The following is a 16,804-nucleotide window of genomic DNA, read 5'->3' as shown; positions in this document are numbered from 1 at the left end:
ACAGGCGAGAAAGGGGAGGCTCAGAAGGCTCAATCACTTGCCCCAGGCTCTTGTAAGAAGTAGGTGTGTCGGGAATTACTGTCCTGCATAATCTCCAGGACTCAGGTCAGCAGTGAGGTGGGGTGGACACCCCATCAGCAGCCACGGGTTCAGAGGGCTGGGCACTAGTGGGGGGAATGATGGTGTTTGTGGGGTCCTCCCTCCTATTTCAGTGTGGGAGGAGTCCCTCCCAGGGGATGGCTCTTTTTCAAACTCTTGGAAGAAGAGGAAATGGGAAGCGCAATTCCCCCAGTCTGACCTTGGGTGGAGGTTCCTGAGGGGTCGGGGCTTGCAGGGCCCTGGGGGCAACACAGTCCTGGGGGGGAATAGTCCTCCATGTTGGGCACCTGCCTGAAACCTGGGTCTTCTCATTGCCCCATGGGGTCCCAGGCTCATTTTCTGGGCTGAGACTAGCACAGGTGAGCAGAGCTTGCAGGACTCTGCTGCAGGGCGATCCCCAGGCGTGGTCACCTCATCCTGGGACCTGGGGAACAAAGGGGACCTGGCTTGGGTGAGCAGGTGGCCACCACGTGCTCTTCCACACCATGGTGGCTGGTCTGGTGGAAAGGAACCTCGGGCGCCCTCTGCTGGCTTGGGGGCTCCTTGAGGGAAGAGATGGCAGCCGTGGGGCTCATCAACCTGTGTGCCACCCATGTGGGCCAGGTGCGATGTACCAGTGAGCGTTCTCCTGTAGAAGAGTGGGTGAGTGTGTGCAGGTGTGTCTAAGGATGCCGGGTTAGGTGCCGTGGTGCACGTGTGTGTGCGTGCGTGTGTGTGGTGCATGTGTGTGCGCGTGTGTGCCCGTGTCTGCACATGTCCGTGTAGCGGGTGTGTTTACATACTCAAGTCTGAATCTGAGGCCCTCTGCTTGTTCGAGTGTGGTGTGCACATGCTTCTCTGTGTGTGCGTGGGTGTGCATTGTGTGAGTGTGGGCAGGGGTCAGCCCTGTGGGGTGTGAACGGAGCTTCCAGGGCTTGCTGGGAACATTTCAGGGCCTCATTACCTGAGCCTGCATTGGGGGGCAGCTCATGTGGAAGCCAGAGGGAGGCTGGTGGGGACGGAGTTGTCCACAGTCCACTGTGGTGTCTGTTCAGGGCCTACCAGAAAGGGAGGAAAAACTGAACGTGTTTCCATCCTCTAAGGAACTTTGCTTGTGAAAGCCATAACTAGCATGCTCATTGAAGTGGTAGCCGCACTGGAGAGGCCCATATCATGCAGGGGGAACCTAGGGGGTCTTAACATAACCTGGAGCAATGCCCAAAGGTAGAGGGCCGGAGGAGATCTGGAGCCCAGGCTGAGGGGCAGCCAGCCCTGAACAGGCAGGCAAGCTGAGAGAAGAAGTGGGGGCCATGGGATGGAGGGAGTGGACAGCACAGAATCTGAGGGAGAGGTGTGAGCACTGGGGTCCCTGGAATTCAGTGGTGGGAAGCTGAGCCAAAGGGGTGGGTCTGCTGGCACAGGTGACCTGATTCTGCCTGGTAGCAGAAGCGACACTGAAGACATCTGGGCAGGGTGGAGGTCCACTGAGGGTGAACACGCACCCTCTGAACACCCTGGGAAGGAAGCACATGGTTCTCCTATCAGAGGTATGTGGGTGCTGACTCAGGCACCCCCACCTGCAGCACAGAAGCACGTGAGGACCAGCCAGGATGCCCAGGGCATCGGTGCTGACCAGGGCATCCGTGCTGACCAGGGCATCCGTGCTGACCAGGGCATCCGTGCTGACCAGAAGGACACACCTAGGTCCTGAAGCCTGCCCAATGGTGACCTGGGGGCCACATCACCCTGACTCCCCCTCCCAAGGCCTGGCGGTGCCCATGCCACGCCAGCTGCAGCAGCCTCTGGGCACCTCTGTGCCATCAATGCCTCCTCTGTGGCTGGAAGGGTGGGTGGGGAAAGGCCTTGGGCCCCCGCCAGCCTGGTCCCCTCACTGGGTGGCACCAAGCTGGCATCCTCAGCACCATCACAGGGATCTTGGAGGGCACTTGCCATCCTTAGGCCCAGTGCCCCTGAAGTCCCTACTTATGAAATCAAGCCCAGGGAACGCCTCCTGCGCACGTGCTCACAGAGCTCAGTAACAAGGCACGCGCCTGCGTACTCGCCCAGGAGGGGGGAGGCACGGCTTTATCTTTCTACCCTCCGACATCCTTTTGATATCAAGTCCTGCTGCCACCTGGAATCTGGAGGGGGAGCTTTTCTCCAGGGTGCCCAGGCCTTTCAGGGGGGCTCTGGAAGTGCCTGAAGTGGCCTGCCTCTGCCCACCATTGCTCCAGCAGCCTCAGTTGCAGCCCTAGCACCTGCTGCTCAGGCCAAGGCCCTCCCTCCACCACCTGGAACCCTGCTTGGACTCAAGGACACACCTTGCCCTGACTTTGACTGCAAAGTCACCACTCTACAGAAGGTCATCATATTGCCCCAAAACAGCAGAGGTAGCCAAGGCTCAGAAAGGGTCACTGTCAGGGTTGGAACCCAACCTGTGTGACTCCTGGGCCTCAGTATTGCCTGCACTAGGGCTGCCGATGATCCCTGCACCCAGAAGCCCTCCCTTCCTCTCACTGCACTGTGGCTGTGGTCATTCTACTGCCCTGTCCACCAACTGCTCCCTCACAGCATCTTCTATGGCTCCCACTGACTCCAGGACACGCTGCCCATTCACTTGGGTGTTCAAGTCCCTTCAGTCAGTCCCCTTCATACACCTCTGATCTTGCACCCCTATTGCCCCTCCAAGCTTTTTCCAGCACCCCCACATCTCTGGACCCCTGTCTCTGCCCTCCCTGCACTTAGTCTCATTCCAGCCGTGACAGGGAAGGACAAAGTGCTAACAGGGCATCCACAGTAACCATGCCACTGCCCTGCCGGGCCCTGCCCAGGTCTCTTGCTCCACCCCCCTCCCCTAGGTTTTCTCCCTACAAACCTCAGCCCCTGGCTTCTTGGGGATGGGCCCACAGAAGCCCAAGGCCCTACACTGTTCATTTGCGTCAGCCCTGTCCTCCGGTCTCACCATTAGGCCGCCCCTCTCCTGGAGCAGGTGTTGGCAGGGACGATGGGAGCTGCCAGCCCCTCCTGGTTGCTAGGCTGGCACACGCAGCAGGGAGAGCACGTGCTTGTGTACAAGCATGCCTGTCAGCTGCATCCACAGCCCACATGGCAGGAGCTGGCTGTGGGCATGGGGGATGCCAACAGGCTAGCCAGACCCCCAGGGTCAGGAGACACTGGCACAGAGCAGAGCAGGCCCAGGGGCCACAGGAGGGGAACCCTTCCATGACTCTCACTGTGGGGGTAGCAGAGGGTGGTGGGGTTCCCACTGCTGACACCCTGGGTGCCGACTGGTCTTGCTTGGCTAGTTCCTCTGCATCCTGTCCGATGGGCCACAGGCAGCCCTCCTGGCATTACTGGGGTTCTAGGCACAAGCAGGAGGAGCCTACTGGCCTCCCCACATCCCTTTGCTTGGGGGAGGTCCTGCCTGGGCACAAGACCCTCCCGGGCCTCTTCCCTAGGAGGCTCCCTCTTCTTAGATCCTCTCCAAGTGCTTTAATTCCAACCAGGAGCTCAGAGATGGACCTGGGCCTGCTCGGAGCTGCTTGGGGGACCTTGGGCTCCATTAGGCACAAGCCCTTCCAGTGGACTTTGAGGCTGTGCTCAGGATGGGTGCTACCTTGGGCTACTGGGCCACATCACTCAGACTGGGCCCTCTTGACCTCCCTTGATGCTGCCCTGGGGGGAAATTCATTCTCTGGGTGTGGGTTGGGAACCCTGAGGAGGTGGCAGAGGGAGGGGCACCATCCTAGGCAGAAGCTTCTGCCAAGCCATTTCCCAGCAGCCCCTGCCCTCCACTCATTATCAACTTGGGGTTTGTGTGCAAACAGCAGCTGGTCTCTTTTGTGTGTCTCCCCTCCCCCTCAGCTCCCTTCCCTCCTCCCCAATGCCTCCCAACTGGCTCCTCCATCTTATTCCCTGCCCTTCCCCTTACCTAGGTGATTTAGAAGCTGGGGCCCTGGGGAATCCCCTGGAGAGGAGGCAGACCCTGCCCATTTCTGGCCCTAAATTCTCCAGTTGCCATATTAAACTCCTCTGGGACACCAGGAGAAACAGAGAGGGTGAGTAACCAAGACAAAGTCACAAAGTGGCCAGTTCAGAACCAGGTCTCACCCTGTGTGCCTGTCTGTAGGGCCCGTTTACTGGGTGAGTCTGCTCCCCACCCAGCCTCAGCTGTTCCTCTGATTCTCCCTCCCCGTCCCCAGCTCAGCACTGCTTCTGTTAGGGGGCCCTAGGCAGGTGGACCCACTCACTAGCCTAACCTACCTCAAGGGCTTTAACTGAAGCAATCCTGTGTGCCTGTGGTTGAGACAGGAAAACAATCAGGGTTAGATGGCAAGTCCCTGTCGGTCAGGAGCTGAGCCTGGATGCTGAGGGCATTAGGAAGAGGGACTCTTTCAACAGTGGGCCCTGCGAACTGTGGAGGCAGAGACCAGGCCAAAAGTAAGAGAGAGGGAGCCAAGGTACTGGCCCTGGGAGAAGAGGTTGGGTCTAAGAGCCAGACTCCATCAGAGCATGTGGGGCCATGGCAGGGCAATGACACGCAGGTCTCTCCTAGACAATGGTGATTCCTTCACAGAAACAGAGCAGTTGGGCAGGTGGGGTGGTGGTGAGGACTTCTGAGTTTGAGGTGTTTCAAGGCCTTTGTGGAGTCTCCCAGGGGAGAGGGGAGGCAGGAAAATCAGAAGAGTCAACGCACTCTCAGAGGGTAGAGGGAATAAGGAAAAGGAGGCTGAGGATAGAGTCCTGAGTGGAAGCTCAGGGTCAAGGGAGAGAGCATCTCAACGAGGGGGAAGGAGAGCAGGAGTGTCCACTGGATCTGGGAACTGGAGCCAGGCAGGCTCTCAGAGGGCAAGTGCGTGGCGTGCCCAGCTCCTTACCAGTCACTCTGGTCTTCGCATTTTAGCTCTTCTGGTCTTTACCATAGGCCCGACTTGGGATTAAAAACAAAACCAAACCTGACACCAATACAGTAATTGTTCCCATTTCACATCGTGAGAAACTGCAGCTCTACTCAGTGAGCCTCCACTCGGTCTCAACTGGAATCAGGACTGGGCCTGCAGGTGTGTGTGTCCAGGGAAGCATTTGGACCGGGCTTGTCGCTTGCTTGCTTGCTTGCTGTCCCTTGCATGGACAAGCAGGGAGAGCGCTGTGGTCTGCCTTGCCAGGCACGGGGCTCCCTGTCCTTCATCGGCTCGCTGCCGGACAGAACCGGAGGAAGGCACCTGCGACTCTCAGGGGCCTCGCAGAGGCTGTGTCCCCAAGGCCAGCTCGGCATCCACGAGGCAGGGAAGGCAGCCCAGCAAAAGTAAGCTGGCGTGAGAGCGAGGGAAGCCGCGGCCCAGGCTGGACCGCTGCCCAGGTGCCGGTGCACACCGGTAGCCCGGGACCCAGGGTCAAAGTTCAGACTCCCCACAGTCCTTTTCTGGGGTTTTGGCTCCGCCCTCCCGAGCCCCTTGGGGCAGCCACGAGCACACGAGTGTGCAAGGCCACTAACAGGCTGTGCCAGGCGGTGGGGCGGAGTCCCCCGGCCGGGTCCGCGCGGGCCGGAAGTGGCCGGGCCGAGACCTGCGGCGGCCGGGGGGGGGGGGGGGGGGCAGCGGCGGGCGCCGGGGCCAGCGGGAACAAAGGACGCGGCGGGCGGGGGAGGTCCGGCCAGGCCGTGATTGGCGGCTGGTGGAGTCGGGACCCGGCCCGATTGGCCGCGGCCTCGGGTCCTCGCGCCCGCCCCGCCCCTCGCGGCCGAAACCCGAGCCCCCCGCGGCAGCCCCGCCCGCCCACGCCGCCGCCGTCGGCGCCCCGCACCGGGTCGCGGGGCCTGGGCCGCAGCGTCGTGCGGAGGCTCGACGGGCACGAGAGGGCCAGGGAGCCCACGTGGAAAGTGACAGTGGCCCAGGAAGCTGTCCCGAGGTGGTGCCTGGACTGGAAAAGCGGCCTGAGAATAGGGGGTTCTCGAGAGGCCGGCTAGGGGCAAGACCAGTTTGCACAGAAGGCCGCGGGCTGAAGGTCTGCCCAGGGAGGGGTGACGAGATGGCCGGAGCCTGGCAGCTCGGGGGTCACGCCGCCAGGCAGAGTCCCTGCAGGGTTTGGGATCACGAGAAGGAATTAACTGAGCTCATCCCCAGCCAGGCCTCTCAACTCCACGCTCTTTGCCCGCGGCCTGGGAGGTGAGAGAAGGGGTGGGGCTCCAGGCTGGGCCACCAATCATAGCCTCAGCTCCACTTTGAATCTGGGCTGGCGGGCGCGGGCTGCCGGCCGCCAGGTGTGCTGGCGCCCTCTTTGTCCCCACTTGTCTGCCAGGCACGTACCACCCCGCCCCTACCCTACGTGAGGCCCTGGGCCTCACCCAGCTAGTTCCCCTCCTCCCTCCACCCCGGTGGGGCCCGAAGCTGGGCCTAGGTTCAGCCCATGCTGGACTGGTGACTGAGCCCTGCCGCGGTGCGGCCCCACCCCCAGGCCTGCACAGGGATCCTAATCCGAAAGGGACAGATGCCTCCATCTCCCCAGATGGCCACCAATGACCCGATAGTGCAAGGGGTGGGGTGGGGCAGGGAAGGAAGAGCCCATGATTTGCAGCAAAAAAAGACCTGGAAGAGGGTTGGTCTAGGCACCAGCTCGGCAGCTGTGTGCGGCAAGCCCCTTCCTTACCTGCCATGTGGCTTCCGCTGTTGGAAACCCGATAATGGGGGCCTATCTCTCAGGTCACTCTGAAGATTAAATGTAGAGGAGAGGGCTTTTTGAAAGTAAAGCTTCCACATGATTGTTAGTAAGGTCAGGGGGTATGTTATCATTACCCAGGTGCTGGGGGACTGGCCGCCCCCAAAGGGTGGGTGAGTCTCAGGGACTCACCAATGGGCAAGAGTGTCAGGAGGGATGAGAGCCACTTATGGTGCCTATCCTGGTTAATCCCTGATCCTCAAGGCCCTGAACAGAAGAGAGTCAGAGTATGAGGGTTCCTGGTCCTCACCATCCCGAGGCTATCCAGGAAAGATGGGCATAGGAATTGGGCAGCTTTCTCTTTCTTTATCTTCAGCCCTGGGAGTGTAGAACCTCTCAGGTCAAGGCTGGAGGGCAGGTCTGGGGCCCACATACTGGGCCCCCCACACCCCTAACTCTCCCCTATCCTCTGCTTCTGCCTCCTCCCTCCCCAGGACTCTGGCAAGAAACTAATCCCCAAGACCCCCCATGTTGCCTCCTGGATGAGTCTCAAATCTGTCTTCTCTCCATCCACTGCCATCCTGATCACTGCTGGACCATGGTGACAGCTTTAGCTAGCTAGTCCCCTTGCCATCAGGCTGGTCACCCTGCAGCTGTGTGAAAAACAAACTAGATCTTGTCCCCTCTCTGGGACTGCCCGCCCCAGTTTTCTCATGGTGCCTGAGTAGGCCCACCGTCTGGAGCCAACCTGCCCATGATTAAATGCTAATTGTGCCTGAATGTCCCTATCTGAAAATTGGGAATGATGATAAAAACTGGGCAGCGTTCTGAGTACTTAACACACATCCTGTACTGTCCTTTATAATCCTGTGACAACCTAGGAGATTTAACTCATGTCTGTCTGCCTTACTCTAATAACAATAGTAGAACAATAGAAGACATTCCGAATTATCTAGCCCATAGTCATTGACTAAATTAACTAACGCATGCCAAAAATCTAGAACATCTTAGAACACAGCTGGTTCTCAGTACATTCTAGCTGTTATTTTGACCAAGTCCTTCCTGCCAGCCGCCCCCCCCCATTACATTCCAGTCCCTCTAAACTGTAGGCACACACCTCTTCCCTTGCCCTAACCACCTCCCCCATCTTTCTTTTCTGTCCTAGCACCTGGCACAAAATGAGTGCTTAATACATATTTAGAAATGAATTAAATGAAGTTTTTTTAGGAGACCAGGCTGAAGGGATTAACAATGCTCACACGCCCCCTGGTGGTCATCCTGGGCATTTCATGCCTTGGCCAACCTTCAAAGTGGGAAGGTAGAAGACCTGCTTCATAGCCTGGGAGAGCTGGAGGCCACCACCCAAGGATACTCTGCAACCCAGGGTCTGGATCCCAGGAGCTTAATCCTGCCCACATGAAAATGGGGCGGCAGGGATTTTCAGCTCCTGGGCCAGTTCACCTTCCATCTCTCTTGAGATCCTCTTGGAGGGGGTGACACAGGTATACTTGTCACGGTGGGCTGACTGTGTGCTCAGGAGGCCAGCAGGTTTTGTGTTGAGAAGATGTGTGTGTGTGTGTGTGTGTGTGTGTGCGCGCGCGCAAGAGAGAGAGAGCCCACATTCATGGATCTGTCCCCTACTCATGTGGTGACTGTTACCAGGAACACAGAACCTGGCTGGGTCTCAGAATGCTGGGACTCAGCCTACCAGGAAACCAAGGGTGGGCTGCAGCCTCTCACTGGGAATTTCTGGATATTCGTGCACTCAATGGTGTGTGGGTGTGAGTGGTGTAGAAGGACTAATACCCAGGCACAGCCCAAGTCTTCTTGCACACATTTTGCTGCAGGTGCCTGTATGAACCTGGGAGGGAAGCTGGTTTTCTCCTTCTCTTTCTCTCGCAGGTATGTGTTCACTATGCTGGTCTGACTGGCCTGCTGTCACTCCACCTGATGAGCACCTGTTTTTTTTTTGGGGGGGGGATCCTGTACTGGGCATGGAATCCTTAGGTGTTTTACCACTGAGCTGCATCCCTTGTCCTTTTCATTTTTTATTTTATTTTATTTTGTACCAGGGATTGAATTCAGGGGCATTCAACCACTGAGCCACATCCCAGCCCTATTTTATATTTTATTTGGAGACAGGTTCTCACTGAATTGCTTAGCACCTCCCTGTTGCTGAGGCTGGCTTCCAACTTGTGATGCTCCTGCCTCATCCTCCCGAGCCACTGGGATTACAGGTGTGCACCCACCGCACCAGCTTCATTTTGTATTTTGAGAGGCTCTCACTAAGTTGCTGTGTTGCTTCGCTAAATTGCTGAGGCTGGCCTTGAACTTGGGATTCTCCTGTCTCAGCTTCCTGATTCACAGGGATTGCAGGCATGGCCACTGCTCTGGCTGAACACCTGCTGTGTTCACACCTGAGGTGAAAAGAGTCCTGTGTCCTTTCGTGAGAAGTCAGGTGTATCTGAGTTAAAATTCAGCCTTCCCCTGGCGGCATGATTCAGACAAGGGATTTAACTCCTCTGAGCCTCGGTTTCCTCATCTGCTGAATGGGGAAATGTGAGTGCCTGCCTCCTGAGTTGTTGTGAGAAGTAAATGAAGCAGGATGGAATACCGGGAGCGAGGTGAAGGCATATGGTCCATGACAGAGTTTACTGGAGTGTTTTGGTTTCTATTAGGGCTTCTGTGCTGTGCATGTCTCTGTGTTCTGAGACCCATGACACATAAGACCCTGCAGCATTTAGAATGGCTGCGAGCAGTCCCTGAGCCTGCTAAAAATACTGTTAAGACTGCTGGGCAGCCCACCTGGCTTGTGTCTTGCCAACACAAATGCGCGCCCAGGGGACCTGATTTTCCAAATCCCCAAACAGAACACCTGGTCTGACCAAGTAGATGTATTCATGGGGCTGAAGGGGCCACATGTTTGAAGCAGGTCCTCACAGGACTCCCAGCTTCCAGCTGTGGCACATTTGGCCACCTGGGGGAGCCCTCTGTCCCCTTCAGTCAGAGGAGTGGTGGGGGATGCATGTGAGGGGAGGGCTGTGCAGCTGGAGGGCTCAGGGGAGGCAGGGAACCCAGGGTTTGCATGGTGAGGAAGCAGTCCTTCCACCAGCCAGGCTAGGGGTTAACCCATCTGTTGCCAGCCCCCGCCCCTTAGGCCCCAGGGATCTGGAGGAAATGCTCAGGGGAGGGTGGCTGGAGCTGGGGGATCTGATCTCCTTGGGAGCAGGAACATCAGAGAAAAACATGATGTTCTGTGCTCAGCCCCCCAAAGCCAGCCCACCCTGTTGCTGAGAGGAGCAACATGCTGCTACACATGATGTGTCCTCAAACCACTGGGATTCCAAAGTCAGCCCCGATGCTTGAGGCCCTCTGCAGTGGTCTTCAACCTTAGCCTTGGGCTCCTGGCCCTTGCTCACATTGAGAGCTCAGTGCCAGGACCCAGAAGGCAGAGTGCCCTCTGGCTCTTCTGTGAGCAAGAGTTGCCCTGTGCCTGTGCTTCCAAACCCTCACAGGCCTGGGAGGTCACTTCACTGTTACATCCTCATGCCTGAGGACATGAGGGCACAAGGGGTGAGGGACCACTTAGCTGGCAGGTAACCAGGAGTCTTGAAACCCAGGTATCTGATGCCAGGGCCCTGGTACTCAATGGCCCAACCCTCTGCCACTCTTGAAGGGAGAAGTCCAGCATCAAGACCCAGGTGGACAGAGGAAACTGCAGTGAAGCCAGGGGTGCCAAGTTGGACACCAGGGAATGGGCACACCTGGGAGCAGGGAGGGGGAATCTCAAAGGACAGAGGACCAGCGAAGTCACAGAGCTGCAGACAACAGTTGCAGGACAGCCATGGGACTGAACAATGAGGAAGGGAAGAGGAAGTGGGCCGGGGCATGGACATGTCCTTCAAAGTGTAGCCATGAAGAAAGACAGTGGGGAGGCAGATGGGCTCTGGTGCTTCATGGTAACATGAGAGGGGCTTGGGTGGCTTCAGCATTGGCTGGAAGGAGCCATCGTGGAGCTCAATGGCGGAGTCAAGTGTCCTCGATGGGGGATGGTGTAGAATGGAACCATGCGCAGCAAGAGCCTGCTGATGGGGGGTGTCTGCCACTCCTCTGCTTCCTCCCTGGAGACAGACTGGGAACTGTCTTCAGGTACAGAGGCAGGAAGTGAGGTGCCCTGAGGGGGAGGGGGACTAGTCAGTGGGGACCTCTGTTGCTGCCCAGGGTCTAAAAAGGCCTTTGAAACTGCCAGGCAGGTGGGGGCTAGAGCATCTTGGGTGCACTCCTACAGGCTGGGGCGGCCCCTCCCCAGCTGCCTCACAACGGGGTCTTCCCTTCTAGGCCAGGGTTCCTCTGAGGCTCACTCTCTGTGTGGGGTTCTGAATCCAGCTCCTCTGCGGTCCACTCAGCCTCCCACTAGAACCCCTGAAGTCCACTTCTGGCCAGAAGGTGGCCCTGTCTGCTGGTCCTGGGAAGCTGCCCCCCAGGCCTAGTCTGCCCCTCAGCCTGGGGAACAGATGGCCCGCCCTCCCTCCTCACTGCTCTGTGATCAGGAGGGGCCTCTCCTGCTCATGGCCGCCTGTCTCCCTGCTCACACTCTGGGAAGCAGTGAGCTGAAAGGGACAACATCTGGGTCTCCCTGGGGCCCCAGTGGCCCAGCTGCCAGCCTGTGGCAGCCTTGGGGAACAAACACCCCTCCCCCAAGCTGGTGTCACCCTACCCAGCATCCTTGGAGACAGGGCCCAAGACTGGCTCCCTGCCACCCCGGGGTATTTCATGCAAGGAAGAGCCCTGTGAGCCTGGCCCGCAGGCCCTTCCCGAGTCCACAGTGGTCCCTGGGGAGGGAGCAGCAGTCAGCTCCTCCTGGATCTGGGCCATATCATCCCCAGACTGAAAGGCACTCCTCTCTTGGCTTGAGGTATGACATGCTGACATCTGTAGGGTGATCTGGGACAGAGTACTGAGCTTCACTGAGGGACAGGGCTCTGGGCTCACAGGAGGGGGGCTGGCTTCCAGCTGGACTGTTCCCTGCAGATTATGTCACCATGCCCCTTCAGGTGCCCAGGCCACTCCTATCTTTACAGATACCCAGGGGTCAAGTCATGGGCACTCTTTGGGGCACCTGGGTGTGACTTCTCCTAAGAGAAGGCATTGACCTTGATTGATTTACATGTGGGTCATTTTTGCATTTCTCACCAGGCTCTGGTCTTGACCTCCCTGTCCCTTCCCACCCAGCTCCAGTTCAGTTGGGCCCACTCTCCCAGGATCAGATGGATTGCGCTCTCTGGCCAGAAGCTGACTTCAAGGGTTCTAGTGGGAGGCTCAAGGAATGAGGGCCACCTGTCCAAGGTCACCCAGCCAGCTAGTGTCAGAGCCCAACCTCAACCCTGACTTGAGGACCTGTCTGGGGCTCTTTAGAACCCCTGGCCTGGCTTTATTTGGCAGTGTAGGTGTGCTCTGGGGGATCCAAAGGCCTGGGGCAGCTGCAGAGGGCTGGGCCAATGAAGGAGCCCTGTCTGCAAATCCACACTTCCAGCATCGTGGGGAACACAGTGACGCGTGCACATGTGTCCCGCTGTGGGTGGAGGCAGGTGACAGGAAAATGGAGTCTGGGACTGGGGTCTGCTCCTCTTGTCCTATCTGGGCGGGGGCCTTGACTGGCCACCCCTGTAAGCCCTGTGAAATGGGTCTGGACTAAGCTGGACTAAAGCAGCCAAGTGTGCTGGGACAGAGTCTGGCCCAGGGGAGCCTGTCGAGCTGGATGGGGTGTGTGGGCTCAGGGACCAGGAAAGCCCCCTTCCCGGGGCCCATCTCCTCATCCCAGGTAGAACTAGACATTCCTATCAGTTGCCCTGCACTGACCTTAGTTCCTGAGTTTCCTCTGTCACAAAGATGCTGTGGTGGGATTCAGTGGGAAGCATCAGTCCTGGCCTTCCCCTCCACACCCAGCCCCATCCCGGACCCCACTGAGGCTCCCACCACTGCACCAGGCCTGGAATGATGCCCACCTCCTCCTGGCAGGCTGGGTCTCTAGAGAAGGGTGAGTACTTCCTGCAACATAAAACTCCTTCAGGGGAGGGAACCGTCTCAGGGCACAAACCCCAGATCCCTCCTGGAAGGACTGTGGACCTCATTCTCTCTTGACCTTGACCTGCCAATTCAGAGGGGGCTTGGTCCCAGTTGGGCTGAAGTCTGCCAGACAGCAGGCAGCCTTAGGGGTCTGACCCCAGTCTTTTTGTTGGGATAAAGAGTGGACCTTAATTGCCTCAAACAATTAAGGAGGGGCAGGAAGGAGCAGGTGCTTTAGGGTCTGAGGTCTGACAGCCCCTGACAGGGTGGGTCCTCTCCTCCCAGCCATCAGGAATCAGTTAACAAACATACAGACACAGCCATGTATTCACAGCTGCCCACACCTGCCCAGCTAGGTGGGCAGGCAAAGCTCAGCCTCAGGCTCTGGAAGTTCCAGGGCCTAAGGGGCTCCACCAACAGCAGCAGGCACCGCAGATTAGGGATCTTAGCTTGGGCACTGGGGAGAGGGCAGGTCTCGCTCCTGGGAAAACCAAGCCACGGCCAACTCTGGCATCGTCCAGGCCCCAAGAGCAGGTTCACCCAGGGGCTGCCCACTCCTCAACCTAGGACCCCGAGATGCCCCTGGCAGCAAGGGCCCATCCAAAGGGATAGCACTGTTGCTATATGTGGCAAGGAGCCCTCCTCTTTGTCACAGCTGTGGACGGGAAGGCTATAGGTGTGCCTGGGGCTCAGGGAGATGCCACCACACAGTGGTGCTGACACAAGGCCTGCGGGGGTCCAGTGCAGGGGCACAGTGCAGAGTGCCCAGTGCAAGGACCCAGTGCAGGGGCACAGTGCAGAGTGCCCAGTGCAGAGGTCCAGTGCAGGGACACAGTGCAAGAGCGTGCAGAGTGCCCAGGCAAGTAGGCACCCCATTCCACTTCCATGTCATTCAGGACATGCCTGAAGGACCAAGTGCATGCCAGGAAGCCACCTGGTTGTGACAGCAGGTGGAAGGGAAGAGTGTTCTAGAAATGGTGTCATAGGTGGTGGGGGGGGGGAGCTGATGTCATTTAGCCTAGAGTGGGTGGCTTCAAGGTGGCACCTTGGCTAACATTCAGTATTGCTTCGTCTGCATTCCGACAACACACCCATTGGACACCACTGTGTCCAGCTCTGTGGGAGGCATTGGGATTCAGCAGGGGACAAACCTGCCCCTGGATCCTGTCTTCATAGGGCATTCAGGGTCAGGCACAGTCAGGACCATGAGGACGATACTAAAGATGGAAGGCCTCTATTCCATACAGGACAAAGTACGCCAAGGCAGTGAGGGCCCTGACACCGAGGGCTATGGAGCAGTGCACAGGAGAGGTGTCTGCTGCAGGTGGTTGGATTGAGTGACATGAGGATTTTTTTTTAAGAGAGAGAGAGAGAGAGAGAGAAAATTTTAATATTTATTTTTTAGTTCTCGGCGGACACACCATCTTTGTTGGTATGTGGTGCTGAGGATCGAACCCGGGCCGCACGCACGCCAGGCGAGCGCGCTACCGCTTGAGCCACATCCCCAGCCCATGACATGAGGATTAACGTCCCTCCTAACACTGAGGAGGGGACATTTGATCAGTGACCGGATGATGGGATGCCCCATGTTTCAGAGGATCCATTTCCTCATCCACCTTCTCCAGGTTCCTCAGAGATTCTCCCCAATGGAGAGTGTCCAAAACCCACAGTTTACCACTGGTGTGCTGCTCCCATGCGTTGGGCAAGCATGGCCACTAACAACATGTTTTGGGTTTTTTTTTTTTTTTTTTTTGGTTCTGAGAACTTGAACCCAGGGGCTCTTTACTACTGTGCAACATCCTCAGTCTTTTGTTAAAAAAGTCTTTACTTTGAGATAATATCCCATTCAGTTACTGAAGGTAACTGGGTGCTGGGGCTATCTCCACCTCCTGAATTGGTGCCCAGCTACCCCTGACATTAACAAGATTCTCTACTTCAGCTCCTGGAACCTAGTGTCCCACAGAACAGTGGTTTTCTAACTGGGAGGCTTGGACCCTGCGATTCCTACTGACTCAGGATAGAGCAAGGTGGGCTTGGGCTAGGGGCAGAAGGTGACTTACCAGTGTCAGTAGTAAGGGAAGTAGCAGGGGAAGGGGCTTGGGGCTAAGAGCCCTGTGACTCAGAGATGAGGGAAGAAACTCAGGGAGGCAGGGATTAAAGAGCTTTGGGAGGAGGGACAGGTCACTGGAAACTGGTCAGAGGAACAAGGGAGCCAGATGCAGGGAGTGGAAGGGCACACAAAGGCCTCCTGGACTGGGTTCTCTGTGATGCAGCTTCAAATGATCCTACCTGAAACCAGACCAGTTAGAGATGCTCAGGGGAGCAAACTGCCCACTGAACGCCCCAGGGTAGAGTGCGTGGTGCACACCTGCAATCCCAGCCACTCTAGAAGCTGAGACAGGATAGTGGATTCTAGGCCAGCCTGAGAAATATGCCAAGACCTTGTCTCAGTGACAGAATGCTTGCCTAGCATGTGGGAGGCCCTGGGTTCCATTCCCAGCCCTAACGACAACAACAAAAAGACCCAAACCTAAAACATGCCACAGGGAGCCTGGGCTACTGGACGTTGAAGTCTGCTGCTGAAAGGCCGTAATCTGAAGAATTCAGGGGCCCGGAGTGAACACAGGGCCTGGTGTAGGGAGGACTGGAGCAGTTTGAGGGCCATTGCGTCACTGTCCCGCATCTTGGGCAAGTTCAGGGTCCCCCTTGGCCTGGGGAGGGACCCCTGTCTGCTTCTAGCTTTGATGTCAAGCCCTGAAGGAGGGCTGGAACCTGCAGCAGGCCTGGGAACAGAAATGAATCACATTTCCACAGATCAGCTCCTTGGTGTCCCATCCCAGGGCCATCCCTTTCATGAGTCACCCTGCTATCCCCCCCATGACCAAATATAGTTCCCAAAGTCTAGGGAAACAGAGGGTGCCACACTGTGCCAGCATCAGCAGGCCTGGAAGGGGCAAGGGGCCTGCCAGCGCACTCTTCACCCCTTCCTCCCAGGCCTGGGGTCTCTGCCTGGACTTCCAGCCTCAGGGACACTCTCACAAACACCGTGGAGGCAGAAGAGAGGGTCTGGCCAAGCAGTGTCCACTTCCTCCCAGGGGAATCTGGGAGGTGTTCCTAGGGACAAAGAGCAAAGTAGGGGGACTTTGTTCTCAAGCTGAGACTGGGATCACCCAGGGCACAGTCTGGCTGTTCCTAGCAGCCGCTTGGGCACCGCCTAGGCCTTCAAAGCCACCACATAAGGAAATGTTTGTGTCTTCAGCTGCACAGCCTTTGGGCAGTGGCTCTGCTTGGTCCCTCCCTCTCTCACTCCCGGCCCAGGCCTCCTCCCTGACAGGCAGTGGCTAGGGCAGCTGGACCCAAGAGGAACCGCCCTGAGGCCCTGGCAGGGGGAATGGGTCCACCCTAGAGGATTGGCTAACCCCAGGGAAGGCAGGAAGTGCGCTGGCCTGCTTGGTGGTCCTCCTGCTACTCTGCCTAGGGGACACCCTCTTGGCAGGGTGTCCCCTCCTCCTCACTTCCCAAGCAGACTGTGTGTGGGGGTGGGGGCTGCCTGATTCCCAGGGCAGGACATGCCTGGGGACTACCAGGACTGGCCATCTTGGCTCTGAGATCTTGGAGCTGTCACACCCAGGAGCCTCTGGAATGGCCTGGAAAACTCTCTCCCAGAGGAACTTCCACACACCCAGCAGCAACAGCCACTCTCGGTCCCTTGAGTCCCTCTCCAGGAGCCCAAAGCAAAGGCTTATTTCTTGGTGTTGTCACAGAGTCATCCAAGTCCCAGCTACTGCTTAGAGGGGAAGCATTTCATAACCTGCCTTCTCGTGGGCAAAGATTGTTTCCCTCCGGAGTTTTCATTGAATTTCTTACTCAGGCATACAGGCCCCACACAGTCCATAGGCCTCTGCAGGAAGTCAGTAGGCACAAGGTGGCATTCATTCTTCAGCAGTCTCTTCTTGAAGGACCCCTCCTCCCTTAAATGCATCCCTTTGGAGGTCAGCGGCCAGAA

At 57.5% G+C, this 16,804-nt stretch overlaps 1 protein-coding gene across 1 annotated transcript; it reads left to right on the top strand.

The window, feature by feature from the left end:
* Nucleotides 1–654: 654 nt before the first annotated feature.
* LOC308630943 (uncharacterized protein) lies at nucleotides 655–7,679 on the top strand (the record flags this gene model as incomplete). The annotated part of the gene is made up of 5 exons (XM_081261752.1): nucleotides 655–741; nucleotides 1,646–1,782; nucleotides 1,843–1,924; nucleotides 5,003–6,242; nucleotides 7,227–7,679. 4 exons carry the CDS (start codon nucleotides 655–657, stop codon nucleotides 6,041–6,043), a joined length of 1,347 nt encoding a protein of 448 aa, XP_081117878.1. The 3' UTR covers nucleotides 6,044–6,242; nucleotides 7,227–7,679.
* Nucleotides 7,680–16,804: the final 9,125 nt, after the last annotated feature.

This window comes from Spermophilus citellus (assembly GCF_964194105.1).
Source record: "Spermophilus citellus genome assembly, chromosome: 11".
NCBI classification, from domain to species: Eukaryota; Metazoa; Chordata; class Mammalia; order Rodentia; family Sciuridae; genus Spermophilus; species Spermophilus citellus.
Note: the sequence above shows the minus strand (reverse complement) of the source record. Positions and strands in the feature narration are given on the sequence as shown.